The following is a 15,097-nucleotide window of genomic DNA, read 5'->3' as shown; positions in this document are numbered from 1 at the left end:
TTATATGATTAAATATTTTTTAATGATATTTACAGAGCAATAACATATAAAACATGATAAAATATATAGATCAACAATAAGATACATGAGATAAGATATAAAAAGTAAAAATAATTACCAAATGATTTAAAAAATCAAAATCAAAATCAAAATCACTATTTAAAATAAAATTGCAGACAAGAGGTGCACAGATAAAAAGACGATTTAAAATCAAGTTTAAACGAAATTTGTAGTCATTAGTCATCAGATACTTTCAGACAGAAGTAATATTCTCAAAAGTCACTTAAACTTCTACAAAAGTCATTTTCTGGTGAGACATCTCTATTTTTACTCAAATGTGGCTTTGAGATACTACATCCACCACCGGTAATCACATTTAACGCTGCAAAGATTTCTCATCTAGCGTTTTATTTTGAAAACGCTCACCGGAACACCTGTGTTGCGTTATGTCTGTTGTCGCTCCTCGCGAGCTGTGGGAAGGTGGTCCTGGGCGAAAAACACCGTCCAGAAAAGCAACCGACGGGGCAAGTTTATGTGTTTTTGTACAGTCCCTTCATCTCCAAAACAAACCCGTAAACTGCTTAGTTGACCCAAAAATGTCGCTAACAGATGAAGTGACGTTTTTGACTTGTTGGTCCTCCGGAGGAAAGTTGGGAAAGTACGAGGTGAAAATGGAGAGCCCAGCTGAGTGAGAGTGGGGTGAGGAGGCTGGATTTGGCAAAGTTGGGAGTCCTGCCCTGCTGCTAGCAGGCTAGTTAGCATGCTCAGACTCTGCGCTATCTCGGATAAGTAAGTCACCTTTTACATTTGTAATGTTGAAGTTATTTGTGAACGTTTTTACAGACTGTCTTGGTTCTCACTATTGTTGCTTAAAATAACGGTGAAATTAGTTTTGGGCTAAAGAAAAAACACTGACATGAGTGGGGCCTTGTCATTTTTTATTTTAACTTAACTTTAATGCAGTTGTCCATTAAATTTCTACTGTAAATGCAGCTTTGACTTATGGTTTCAAGTACTTTGAACTTTCAGTTTTGTCTTCTTATAGCTGTAAAAGTAAAGTAAGTTGATAAATATTTTGTACTGACAACTTTAAACAAGCATAATTCCAACATTTGATGCTCGGGATATAAGTGACCATCTGTGTTAGTGAAGCTATTTCTTACAATGGCAAAGCCCTGTTTTCTTTCTTGGCCATGATTAAACATGTCTGGATAGCTGTAATCATATCTTGGCTGCAACTTTCACAATATGGCCCCATCACGCAACTTCTTATACAGAAATGGTGTGTGACTTTTGTGCTAAAATTATCAGTGTGTTTATGTGCTTGGCCCTAATTGAAATCTGCTCCTGTCTACTCATGCCCATGTGTGAACCTAACCACAACACTCAAGATTTCATTTTGTGTTTCTGCATTTCAGAGCTTCCCTGCGCTGCTCTCCAGCCTGTGATTCTCCAGGGGAGCTGCTTTATCTGTGGCAAGACCGCTGCTGACATTGCAGCTTCCCCCCATGGATGGGAGCATAGTTGATGATCTTATTTTCTGTGGAAGTTGTGACTGAATCTTTCTGCATTTCTCCTAAAGGCAGCAGCACTTAAACTCCTTTTTTTTTCAAGAACTTCTCCCCCCGCTTCCCTTTGCCCCGATCGATCATTTTGGCCCACAAGTATCCATAGAGCTGCACTCAATTTTCTCTCAAACATTCAACGTATTACCACATCTGAGATGGGGCCCTGGTAGGTTCTTAAAGGGGCTTGAGGTACCCCCTGCCTGCCGACTGTGCAGCCTGTGTGTGTGAGACCCACTGGCACAGGCCTATAAAAGAATACTTTCACAAAAAGACAACCAGTGATACAGCAATTGCTGATGGAGCCGAGATGCACAACGTGTTTGCCCAGAATATATTCATGAACTCTCTGACTTTTTAAACTGGACTTAAGTGGATGTATCGGGTGTATTCATGAACTGTGACTGCTGATGCCAGCTCATTGGGACCGGAGTGGGTGTAATCGGCTTTATTCATGAACCCTTTGTCTGAGTCTGGGTACGGCCTGGATGTTGGATGCCCTGCGTGTGTTGAATCGGCTGTTGCGGTGATGAGGCAGGGCTCCTGGTGGCCTGTGTGGCTGGCTGGGCAGGGGCCCAAGGTGATGTGATGGGGTGCAGGAACAGTAAGGTCCTCCCTGAGCCTCCAGGGGATGTTCAGTTGGACCTGGTCAAAAAGGTCAGTAGGACAACGCTGTTAATGTTGCTATTAGTAAAAGCAGCAGTGCTACGATTACTGCTAAGTACACCATTACCAGTGTTAGTATTGTTAACACTAACTTTAAGGGATAGTCCAGGTTTTATTAGGTTTCGGATTCTAAGTTTCAGACTTTATGAGATATTTATCTATAGTCAGTGCGTTGAATACAGTAGATGGCGGTCAATGCACTCTCTGTTTTCAGAGACAGACAGGGCTACCACCCCAGAAACTCCGTTATGCATTGCTGTGGACGAGGGTAGACAGCAAAATATGTTTTAGCCACTTGAAATGCTTACCAAAAGAAATCATATCAGTCAGTGGACTTTGGATATTGAATATGTTTATTGCTTTACCTTGCTGTCAGTTGTGTATTCCCACCAAGGAAAAAAATATATTTCCCTTGATGCCCAGGTATCTACTGTATGTAATACACTGACTATAGAGATGTATGTATGTAAAAAAAACTATCCTTTCTTATAGAGCTGTGATTATTTTTTTATAATTGATCATTCTATAGATCATTTTTTACTGACAGATGAATCGTAGTGTCTAAATGTCAGAAAAAAATGTCAGTGATAAACAGTAAAACAAGGTACAGCAGTTATATGTTTGAGAAGCTGGAACTTGAAAGTGATTGGCTTCTTTGTTTAGTAAATGACTTAAACAAATTATTGAAAATCAAAACTTTTGATGACTAATTTTCTATAGATCACTGAAGCCCCTATGTGTAAAATTTAGAGTGATTATAACACCTATCAAAGTATTATTATTTTTTATTGTCAGTGTCTCCATGCCTGATACATGACCCAAATGCCAATAAAATTTTAGATTGATAAATTCTAGGGATGCACGGTATTGGATTTTTTGCCGATATCTGATTTGCTGATATATAACGCCTCATTTGGCCAATAACTGATATCGATATATCCACTTTTTTCCCCACCTAATTTTAGCGGTCATTATCAATATCAACCTCAAAAATTCAGTTTTGGTCAGGCTATCCTAACGATACATCAGCTATACAAATCTATATGCCAGTGGCTTTAGATAGGACAGTTAATTTAATCTTTCTGCCTTTCTCTGCAGAAAATTAATCAACGTTTGTTCTTCTTCTCTGGTTTGCATCTGTGAAGAACTGTGTTTCCGTATTTTTCAGGTTGATCCTCCCCCACCTCCTCAGACTGATATCTATAAGCACTTCATACGAGGGGATGGCACCAGGAGCAAGATGGGTGGGGCCGGCGGAGGTGGAGGTGACAAGGCTGGCTCCACCTCCCCTAATCCGGCCCTGGCCCATGCTGCCACTCCCACTGCCTCCGCCCCGCCCCCTAAGGACCCATCCGATCTGTCGGACCCTCAGCGGAAGAAGGTGGCAAAATATCGAGCAAAGTTTGACCCCCGGGTCACGGCCAAGTACGACATCAAAGCTCTGATAGGTCGTGGGAGTTTTAGCAGGGTTGTTCGCGTGGAACACAAGAGCACGCGACAGCCGTACGCCATCAAGATGATCGAGACCCGCTACCGGGAGGGCAGGGAGGTGTGCGAGTCAGAGCTGTGTGTTCTGCGACGAGTCCGTCACACCAATATAATCCAGCTGATGGAGGTCTTTGAGACTGCAGAACGCGTCTACATGGTGATGGAGCTGGCCACTGGAGGAGAGCTCTTTGACCGCATCATTGCTCGCGGCTCCTTCACAGAGCGGGACGCCACGCGGGTGCTGCAGATGGTGCTTGATGGCGTTAAGTATCTCCACACTCTGGGGATCACTCACAGAGACCTGAAGCCGGAGAACTTGCTGTACTACCACCCCGGAGCCGACTCCAAGATCATCATCACTGACTTTGGCTTGGCCAGTAGCAGGAAGAAAGGAGACGAGTGTCTGATGAAGACGACCTGCGGCACGCCAGAGTACATCGCCCCTGAGATCCTGGTGAGGAAGCCCTATACAAACGCTGTAGATATGTGGGCACTGGGGGTGATATCGTACATCCTGCTGAGCGGAACCATGCCCTTCGAGGACGACAACCGCATGAGGCTCTACCGGCAGATCCTCAAGGGGAAGTACAGCTTCTCTGGAGAGGTGAGGACTCACATCTGTCACACACTTTCTCCCTCAGACACACACACACACACACACACACACACACACACACACACACACACACACACACACACACTCTCCATCAGACTTAACCCATATTTGGAATACTTGACTTCAGACTTCAGACTTCTTAGAAGTTCAGCTTTTCTCATAAGGTGACATCACTTAACACACACACATTTTCACACACACAACTTCACACTTTACACACCTTTACTTCACATTTACATGATGGTAGGAAAAGTTGAATTATTGTATTAGTTGGACTAAAACTGGACTTTGAAAGTACATGTAAACATGTTAATTTTGACTAAAATTATGCTAAGTTAATTTTTCTAGAAGTCAGATTAACACACCTAGATAATGTGATTTGGAATTGAGCTAATCTGTAATGTATACGTCTCAGTCAAACCTAAACTGGCCTTGGCGTTTGGTGCATGGTTCATAGTCTTTGTGCTTGTACCCCGAAATGAAACAGTATAAATTCGTAGAAGAAAGCCTGGAAAAACAAAAGAAAAAGAAGATGGGAAGGTACCAAGTTAAAAGTGTAGGGTATGTATGAAATGTACAGCCCGAAAAGTTATCCATGTTTTCACTGTTCAACACACAACCCGTATAGCACTAATCAATCAAACAAACTGTAACACAAAGTGCTTCTTACAGTAAAACCAGAACTCCCCACCTCAGATGTGGTAAATAGAAATATAGAAATAAACGAATAAGGAAACAAATAAATAAAGATATAAAGTAATAATAGTAATAATTAAAGATAAATAAGTGAAATAAATAAGAGGTAAATGACAATAAGTAAAATAATAAATATTTTCAAAGTGATAAAAGGATAAAGGAAGTAGCAAAAAACAGACGTAAATGTATAAATAGTAGATAAAGTTCAATTCAAAGTCAGACTAAAAAGGAAGGTCTTGCTGACTTGTTTGATATGTGACGCAATAGGTCAACATGAAGAGGGTCCAGTAACAACGAGCTGAAAGGGGGCATATTGCACCTATAGTGGTGGAGTTGGACATATTTGAGTCAATAAATCGATTCTCTCGATGCTTGTACACTTGGACAATGACAGTAAATGGCCTAATCGAGCTTTAACTGCAGGGCGACTCAACTGTGCGTGTAAACGTACGGACTAATCATCTCACAGCTCACGTCTCTCTCATGTACCCGTTACCTTTTACCTAGCCTTACTCCCTCTCATGTCCTCTCTAAGTCAATATGCCCTCCCTCGAAGTGTGTATGTGTGCACAATAATTTATGCTCTATCTGTGTATCTAGTTGGAAGAATGCTGAGTCGTCCGTTTCTTTGTTTCATAGCGTGGGATGTTTATGTTGCCAGTGAGCTTTACAAAAGGGGCCCTTGGTTAATGTTTGCCCCACATACAGCCACTCCAGCGCAAATAATAGCTGAGTAGTTTTGTAATATTTAGTGAGGAGGAGAGGTTGAATCATCTCAGTTTTCTTGGAACTTGTCCAAATCTGAACTTCTCAAGTGTCTGACAGGTAAGGTAAGGTCAGGTTTGACACTTTTAATAATTGAAATCACAGAAGAAGGGAGTCTGTATTTTAGCTGAGGTTTGCAGATAGTAAAGCAGAGCCTCTGGGTGAGAAGTAAAAGACCCCTCCAGTGGAATCAATCATTATGCATTCTTAGGATGATATCGAGGTTATTGACTTGATATTGTGGTCTTAGTTGTCACAGAAAAGACTCTTAAGTTTTAAAAGAGGAAGATTTCTCATGAGAGCAATGACAGAGCAGTCTTTATTCTCTTTTAACATGAGTACAAACTAAAAATTGATATTTCCGTAAAGATTATTCCTGGCATTTCTGTTTGAAAAATGACAGGGGGGAGAAGGCAGAAGGATGGCTTGATGTGAGATTTGGGAGCTGATGTTCAGCTCGCAACTTTGCAGCTTACAAGGACACACAAATCCAGGTTCAAGTAATAAGCCGAGCTATTGTGCCATGAAATGCCACTTAAACCTGCAATAACTGATTTTTTTGGACACTGGGGGGCAGCAGACACAAACCGTCACTGACATATTAAAACTTTTCATTTTATTTGTCAAATTGGTTGACTATTTACACATACAGATGATTTGAAGCAACATCAGCATTTGTATGGAGTCGTCTGGCCACTGACCTCTGAGGGACCGAAATATTTGGCTTTTCAAATATTTGTTAATAAGGCAGGTATTCAACTGAGGGATTTGGAATATTCTTCTTTTTTTCCAGAGGATGAATGTCATTTCAATTTCAATGTTTGTGAGAAAAAATTAATAAATACAATTTAAATGATAGATTTTTTTTGAGTTAGTGTGCTCTGCTTCTTTTTCACAGGGCTTTCTCGGGTAATAATGAGTAGTTTATAGTTTTATAATAATGTCACAAAAAGTGCATAGAAATGTCACATAATATTTTCTTTAAAAATCAGCAGTAAAATACATACAAAATAAAGCCACTTAAATCTGTATGCCCTTTCTTAAAGTGAAAATAAAAAACATTCAATCCCAAGTGCTTGAAAAATCATCTGACATCCGTCCCCCCTTTTGCACTACCCCCCTACAGTCCCTAAGTTATATGAAGATATAATTATATTGAAATAGTTAGTTCTAATCCTGAACAGATTTTCCTTTTTTTTTAAAAAATGATATTTAAAAAAAAACAACAAATATCATCTAGTAATGGCAAAGAACAGAGTGAACAGAGAATTTATGCTCTTTAAAATTTGCCTCAAAGTCCTGGAAAATTATTTATAAAAACATGTATAAACCTTTACTGCGACGCTTTACAGTGGCTCTGAACACAACTCGGACATTCATAACTGAAGACTATCACTATATACAACATTATGGCACAATGCATGGCAGCAGAGGGGCCTGTGACCTGTTGCTAAAGAAAATCGTGTCCTAAGGGTAAATGGGAGGTGGAGCTGCGGTAGGACAGACTTGAATGCACTTTCCTCGGGGGACTTTATAGCTGCAATAAATAATGTTCACATTTACAGCTGCAGTCCAGGAACTATCACAGCCAGGACATTGTTGTAGGTGGAGTACAAATGTATGTCTGAGGGCTTATATATGTGTCATGTATCTTTAACCAGCACTGGTAATTTACCTGCTGTGTGTAGAAGGGGGTTAGTTGTCTACGGGGAGACTGAAAACACAGCTGGTTGCCAAGCAGGACATCATGTACAAACCGTGTGTGTGCGTGTAGAAAGGCATGCAGCGTTGATATTCCCATTCCTGTCTAAGCAGGGGGTAGAGTTTGACTCACTACCAGTCACTCTTACTAAGTTGATCCCGGAAAAGAGAACGGTTTGCTTTAAAGGACATTTTACATAACATTAGATCTTTTGGAAACATGAACTCTTGAAGCAAAACATATACTATTCAAATCGCCACCCCACACCCATTATTGAGTCTGAATATATCAAAAGACCAAGAAGACTCGTTATCACATTGAGTCGAATAATCTAAACGTCTAACTTGGTCAAATGACTGAGCTTTTTCTGGAGAGTACAGTTCTCACTAAACACTCTCCTCTCATATCACTATGCTGTCCTCTTGTGTCCAGTGAACAAAACTGCACTGATTCCAAACAAACTAACATCTGAATATTTGTGTGTCACTGTGAAGAATGACGGATGTTCAGGGTTTGACACTAGACGACTGTTTTAACTGTCATCCACTGAAGGTAAAAAGTTTCTCTGCACTTAACTTGAATCAGAGTTAAATCAGAGATGTGTACTTGCAAACGTGTTTTTGTGACAGTAGTCTGGAAGCCAGTCATGTTCCTCTGTGCAACTTACTAAGAAACATTAAACCTCCAGTACACTTACACTGAGAATGGATTTTTCATCGAAATAGAAAACTAGAAAATAAGCTTCTGAAATGAGCAATATCTGCATTTTTTTTTGTATAAATGAAAACCACAGCCAATACTTTATTTTTTAAATGACTTGGAGGGCATCTTTAAAGATATACTATAAAGGATTTCCCTAAACATATAGACCTGCACAGAAGTGATCCCGCTCAATAATCACTTATGACTCTGAAGAAATGTGCGGCTGTGTGTTTTTGTGCAGAATCTGCCCTCTGCCTTTACGTTTATGAGCGTTTACCGCCACATAACAAGAATAAGCTCTGTGGTAAACAAAGGTCTATGATACTTACATTTTTTGTTCATTAAGATAATCTTCTCAAATGAACACCACTTTCAGGATTTTTGAAGCCTAAATGCAATCGCCAGAAGTAAAAAGCTGATGTTAGGTTATAAATGAAGTACACTACAGTCACCTCTACAAGGCTGTAAAACCTGTAGTGTCATTTAGCCACTTGCGAGCAACCACGCATTTAAAGACACATAAAAGCTTAAAAGTTTGCAAATGGGGTATTAATTGTCATATTTTACCCATTGACCTTGAGACGAGGGAACCAGAGGTATTGAAATGCTAATTCATTTCTGGGTTTTCTCTAGAATATGACACGACTGCTGATGTTGTCACTGTTCCCACATCCGGTCAAGGAAAACCTGCTATTTTTTGGTTCCAGTTTGGATTTAACTTTTAGGTTCCAAACCAATTTATTTTTGTTTGAAATGCTGCAAACAGTTTAAAATTGGGTACAGGAATCAGAAAGGAACCTGTGGTGGAAAAAGGATATGAGAGGACCACTGGTTTAGACTGTTTAGAGTACTGGGGTACCAGTGTTCACTGTACCCAGTTTGTGGATTACCATGTTGTCTCACATCTGTCTGTCCTCTGCAGCCGTGGCCCAGCGTGTCCAACCTGGCCAAAGACTTTGTGGAGCGGATTCTTACGGTGGACCCCAGCGAGAGGCTCACAGCTGGCCAGGCCCTCAAGCACCCCTGGATCGTCAGCATGGCCGCCTCCTCCTCCATGAAGAACCTACAGCGCTGTATATCTCAGAACCTCCTGAAGCGGGCGTCCTCACGCTGCCACAGCACCAAGTCGGCGCAGTCCACTCGCTCCAGCCGCTCCACCAAATCCAACAAAGCACGGCGGGTGCGAGAGAAGGAGCTGCGGGAGCTGAACCGGCGCTATCAGCAGCAGTACAATGGATGAAACAGGGAGCATGACCGCGAGCGACTGTAACGGACCTTTTTCTTTTGGGGGAAACAGCACTACAATGAACTTTTACAATAACCAGCGCCATTCAAAGTTGCTGCCAGTGTTAGAGGCCAAAATGGCTTCAAAATCGATTTAAAAAAAAAAGGGCAATGACGTGACTAAACCCAGCAAAGGTAGAACTAAGGTTGAAATGTAAGTGCTGAGAATTCGTCTGGCGGCGTGCTCCTGATGAGCACAGAGAAGGACACACCAGTAAAGTTTTGAACTCCCAAGGGTTACATCATCTCTCCATCCATTCCTCCACCTTTTCTCCGGCGGGATGGTGCCTTCCACTCTTTGCTTTTGTTCTTTCAATCCCTGTGTCTCTACATATTTATTTATTATTGTTGACATGATTATTAGTCTCCATTCAAATGGTCACTGGATAATGACCTTCCACGAGGATCTGTTGAACAGAGTTCTGGGTACTGAAGTTTCTAGGAAGAAAGGGATACTTTTAGAAGAGGGGAGGGGAAAACAAATTCCCCTCACTCATTCCTGATTTAAAATTGCTGTGAATTTATTATTGTACTAATTGTACAGACCTTGTCTTAAGATGTGGGTGATGCGAGCACATTGCAACAAAACCACACCCTTGAAGGTCAAAATGAAGGCGTATTTTTTAGTAGTCACTTCTAAGCTTATCTAATCTTGCCATTATTGCTCTGTTTATATCATTGTTCTGAAGCTGTCAAAAGATTGTGAAGCTGTTTTGTGTTAAATCTTCAATGTATTGCATTAGATAATAGGCCACACAGCCCCGCTCCCAGTGATTTTTATACATCAGTACATTCAGTCATGAAGCACCTGCCTTCGTGTTGAAGAGCAGTATTCAAATTATTCACTGTTTTATTAAGAGGATGTGGCCGTATAGGGTGTTGTGTTTTACAGTTTGTCTGTTACAGTGAGAGTGGCTCATGAAGTTCAGGATGTATGCTGCAGGTTGCACCAGCTCCTTGTAAGTAATGCATACTAAGTGGCAATTAACACACATCTAGATTAAAGCATGTTGCACAAAGATTGAATAGCAAACAAATCTGCAACTAGTGAAAACATGCATAACAATAAAAATAAAGAAAAAAGGCCTTAATTTGTAATAAACATCTTAAATAAATCTTTAAAAGTCATAAAAATGCTTAGACAGGGTAAATAGGATTTTATCAATATTTTTTTCTGATGTTGCATTGTGAAATCTCAGAATAATTGGTAACAACTATTTTTTAAATAATTTACCAAATGCCTGTTGCAAATGTCACACAGATCAGAGTAAAAAATTGTCATGTTTCCTTTTTGTCAATTTTGCTTGTAAAATTGGTCTTAAATTTTATTCTAATTGGCATTTAAAAAAAAGTCTTATTTATTTAACCTTTATTTAACCAGGTTGGTCAGGTTTAACCAGGTTGGTTGAGATTAAGAATCTCTTTTTCAAGGGAGGGATTTTTGTCGAAATCAGTTAAATATTCAGCCCCGAAAAAATCTTCTGGATAACATTAAGCTTCTGGCAATCTTTTCTCCAACATTCAGTCATGTTTCCACTGTTTTCTTCCTGCAACAAGTCGCCTCTCATGAGACTTCCTTTAGCGTGACTTGGACACCAGACTTACTGGAACAAGAGAAAGGTACGGGAGAATGTTTAATTTCTCTGTCGGGCGCTCTCTGTTATGTTGTAAGACGTTCATAATAACACTCTGAGCCTGTTGAGCCTGTGTAACTTAGTAATGGATTTACAAACAGCTGGTGCAACCCAAACCTAGTTGCAGAGAACAGTCGCTCATAGACAGAAAAAAACACCGTCCTAAACTTGTTTACTACACTTGTGACCAAAATGAAGGAAACCACTGAAGATGATGAGGGGCATGTAGAGGAGAATCAAAGGACCGTTATTATGTATGAGTAGAAAATATGTTTTACAGAACAAGCACATGCAATCTTATGTATATGTTTTGTTTACTCTGGAGAGGCTACCATTGTCTGAAAGTGCACTTAAATCAGAATAAATTACAAAAGCTTTACGAGAGACAAACTATTTTTAAAAATCCATAACACTAATAGAAAAGAAACAAAAGATTGCAGCTCTCATGTTCTGCACACTCTGTTGTCGGCATCCTTACATAACAAGGTTTTGTGAATCCTGTGTTAGTCAGAGTCTTTAATATCATAATAATCTGAAATGAGACTGAATTTTGGATTTTTTTGACACATTGTGGTATGAAAGGGTTAAATGATTTCAAATGATTTATCCTCAACTTTGGTAAAAATGGCGATATTTGATGATAAAATATTTTCCAAAAGTAGCACAACTTTTCTGATAAATAGGTGAGGATTGTTTGCCTTTTTTCCCCTCCTTTTTCTGGCAAAGCACTTATGTTAAAATTGAATTGCAATCTTCTCTTCATTGGACCTTTTTACTGCGTCTTTATGTCTTTTGTTCCTTCTGAACGCCCTCAGAGTAAATCAGTTGCTACAGTGTGGTCTTCTTTAAAGGAGTATTTTGCTGTGATCTACCCCAGACTTATAAATTGTGTTGCTGTTGTGAACTTTTTAACACATACTGGAAACCTAACCGAGCCATGTCAGCTGACCTCAGTTTTTTTCCTTTCTTTTTTTTGTTCTTTGCTTGTTCTAGGATGCTCTGTCGTATTTCCTTTGCCCTTGATGTAAATCAGATTTGAAATCTTATATTCTTTTGTCCCACTGCTGTTATCTGCCCTGATGTCTCACCTCTTGGTGGGACTAACTTGTTTATAAAAGACTGTAAATGAGGCTGATGTTGGGACTGGTTTTGGTACACTCAGATCTTCACTCTGGCTGCATTTTAAGAGATTTTTCACCTTAAATGTGTCCTTTTTTAATATCAAATTCACTTTCTGTATGCTTGAAAAGATGCATCTCAAAACAAAGATTTTGGGTGAGGTATCACTCAAAGGTCATACCTTCTGCACCATACAGTATCATGAGGTGTCCTAAATTCTGGTAGCTACTTCATCGACTACTCCTACAGCAGAGATACTCAGCTTACTTTGCCTGGGGGCCACTTTTGCACAGTGACAGCAGGCTAGGGGCCAGTCGCTGTAGTCAGCATATATGTTTCTAGGATTTTAGAAAGTTTCTCAGATTTTAGGATGTTTCTACGATTTTGTGATATTTCTAGTATTTTGGGACGTTTCTAGGATTTCAGGACATTCCTAGGATTTTAGGACATTTGTAGTATTTTTAAGATGTTTCTAGTATTTTTAGGATGTTTCTAGGATCTAAGGACATTTCTAGGATTTCAGGACATTTCTCGGATTTTAGGGTGTTTCTTGAAGTAATGGACATTCCTAGGTTCAGGACGTGTTTTGGATTTAGGGGCTTAACTGTCGTGGGGTGCGGAGGATCCTTCACTGGCGCTTTTTCTGATAAGCAAGCTAAGTTTTGATGCTGTTTTATGAACTCAGTGTGCATAAGGCGTCAAAGTACAAAAACAACTGCCAGTATTAATCACTTTATTTTTATTGTGAATTAGAAAATGGTTGGGGGCCACCTGGCATCCTCTTGGGGGGGCAGATTTGGCTCACGGGCTGTAGGTTGAGTATCGCTGTACTAGAGCATAGCATCTATGTGAAATAGACATTTTTAACCTGTTCCAAAATATCAGCTTTAATACTCACAGTCAGAGTAATAATTTGGATTCAAAGGGATTCCTGTGGTTGAATTAGTCAACAACATTGCTGAGTGCCTATTATGCACCACGATCAATAAATAACCAAATCAGTTCATTAGCAGAATGTCAGCACATTTGTAAAAGTGTTTCCTTTCATGTTTTTATATATCTGTGTGATTTTATATAAATGCTGTTGTCCTAAATGAAGTAGCCAACTCATCACTGTTATCTGAAAGCAGTTTTTTTTGTTATTATGTGTCTAAATGAATGATAACACTTTGATTCTTCTATTATTAACTTTTTTATTTTTTTAAACGGTGAGTTGTATGTGCCAATAAAACACTCGAACCTGACTTGCTGGATTGCAAATGGCTTTTGACACGGTTACATGTGACGCTGACACTGCTGACTCTTGTTTGTGATTGGTCCAACAGGTCACAGAGTTTATGTGTAAGTTAGTCAGAGCGCAAAACAAGAAATTGGTATTTCTTCAAATTTGACACAAACATCCTCTTAGACTGTGTGATGAACTGATTAAATACTTGTTGTCATGGGTCAGGGTCATGGTGACCCTGTACGTCTCGTTCTTGTGAGCACGATATTTTAAGAACAGCTCGAGGGAAATTTTTCAAATTTGGCACAAACGTTCACTTACACTCAAAGCTGAACCGATTAGGTTTTGGTGGTCAGAGGTCAAGATCATTGCGACCCTGTCCGTCACATTCTTGTGAATGCAATATCTCATGAAGGACTTGAGAGAGTTTCATCAAATTTGCACAGTCGTCCAACTGGACTTAGGAATCAACTGATTCAAATTTGGTGGTCGAAGATCAAATGTCAAGGTCACTGTGACCTCACAAGACATGCTTTTGGCCATAACCATGAAAAAACTTCACACAAATGTCTAATACAACATAATACTAAAGTAAAAAGATCAAAGATCAACTTCACTGTGACATCCTGATGCTCTGTGAAAACGCTTTCCGGCTTTTAATCAATAAATCAGGAACAAAAGAAGAAACATTTGGTCCGAGACTGAATTGGTGACACTGACCCTGTGTGCCCATCTTGAGACTGTGCTGATGATAGAGTTCTTCAGAAGATGTGTGTGTGTGTGTGTGTGTGTGTGTGTATGTTTTTCACAGTAAATAAACCACTGGAGTAAGGATGAACAATATTGAAATTTTTGCCAGCATCCGATATGATAATGTATAACAACTCGTTTGGCCGATAATGGATGCTAATATTGATATATATCCACTTTTTTCCCCACCTGTTTTTAGTGATCAAGTTTCTTCTGTAGTGGAATTGACATCATATTATGCATAGACTTACTGTGATGGCCCACCAGCAGATGGAGACATAAAATACAATGCTTTTCAATGTATGTATATTCATTAATTGTAATACTTTAACTTGGGGTTGATGTTTTGTGCGTGTTCAATTTGTCAATAAGAAATAAATAAATAAATAAATAAATAAATAGTTTATCTGATTCTGGATATTCCATTTTAAAGCCAATATCTGCCGGTACCGATGACATGCAGATATTATCATGCGTCCCTACACTGGAGACAGTACAATGGCCATTTACATGTCTAAATACTTCAAACTTTAAAGTTGAAGTTGGAGTACTACAAGCTGCAGAGCAGCTGTGCAATACTGCCATGGTTTAATAATAATAAAAAGACAGCAGCACTGAGTACATCAGTTTATTTGGTTTACATTTTACATTATAATAGGTAAATTAACTTAATTAATTTGTGTATGCCTACTATATGTCCATCTTATTTACAGCCCTGTTTCCTGGCTGTAAACAGCGCCTACTGCTGGAAAACCCGCAAAGTGACCGGGACGGCTGGACTCGAGAGGCAGCTCGAGGCCCGGTGGGTTGCCAGGTTTGATGTAAAGCGTCACACACTATAATCAAATACATCTATGAAAAAGGATGGGAAAGCAATCACACTAG

At 39.6% G+C, this 15,097-nt stretch overlaps 1 protein-coding gene across 1 annotated transcript; it reads left to right on the top strand.

Annotated features, from left to right (window-relative positions):
- The first annotated feature begins 241 nt into the window (after nt 1-241).
- Nucleotides 242-13,481, top strand: pskh1 (protein serine kinase H1). The gene is made up of 4 exons (XM_042496490.2): nt 242-789; nt 1,419-2,222; nt 3,400-4,323; nt 9,123-13,481. The coding sequence occupies exons 2-4, from the start codon at nt 2,154-2,156 to the stop codon at nt 9,438-9,440; spliced, it is 1,311 nt and encodes a 436-aa protein (XP_042352424.1). The 5' UTR covers nt 242-789; nt 1,419-2,153; the 3' UTR covers nt 9,441-13,481.
- The last annotated feature ends 1,616 nt before the right edge of the window (nt 13,482-15,097 follow it).

Source organism: Plectropomus leopardus, chromosome 7, assembly GCF_026936395.1.
Source record: "Plectropomus leopardus strain MGB_pleo_1.0 chromosome 7, ASM2693639v1, whole genome shotgun sequence".
Lineage (NCBI taxonomy): Eukaryota > Metazoa > Chordata > Actinopteri > Perciformes > Serranidae > Plectropomus > Plectropomus leopardus.
Note: the sequence above shows the minus strand (reverse complement) of the source record. Positions and strands in the feature narration are given on the sequence as shown.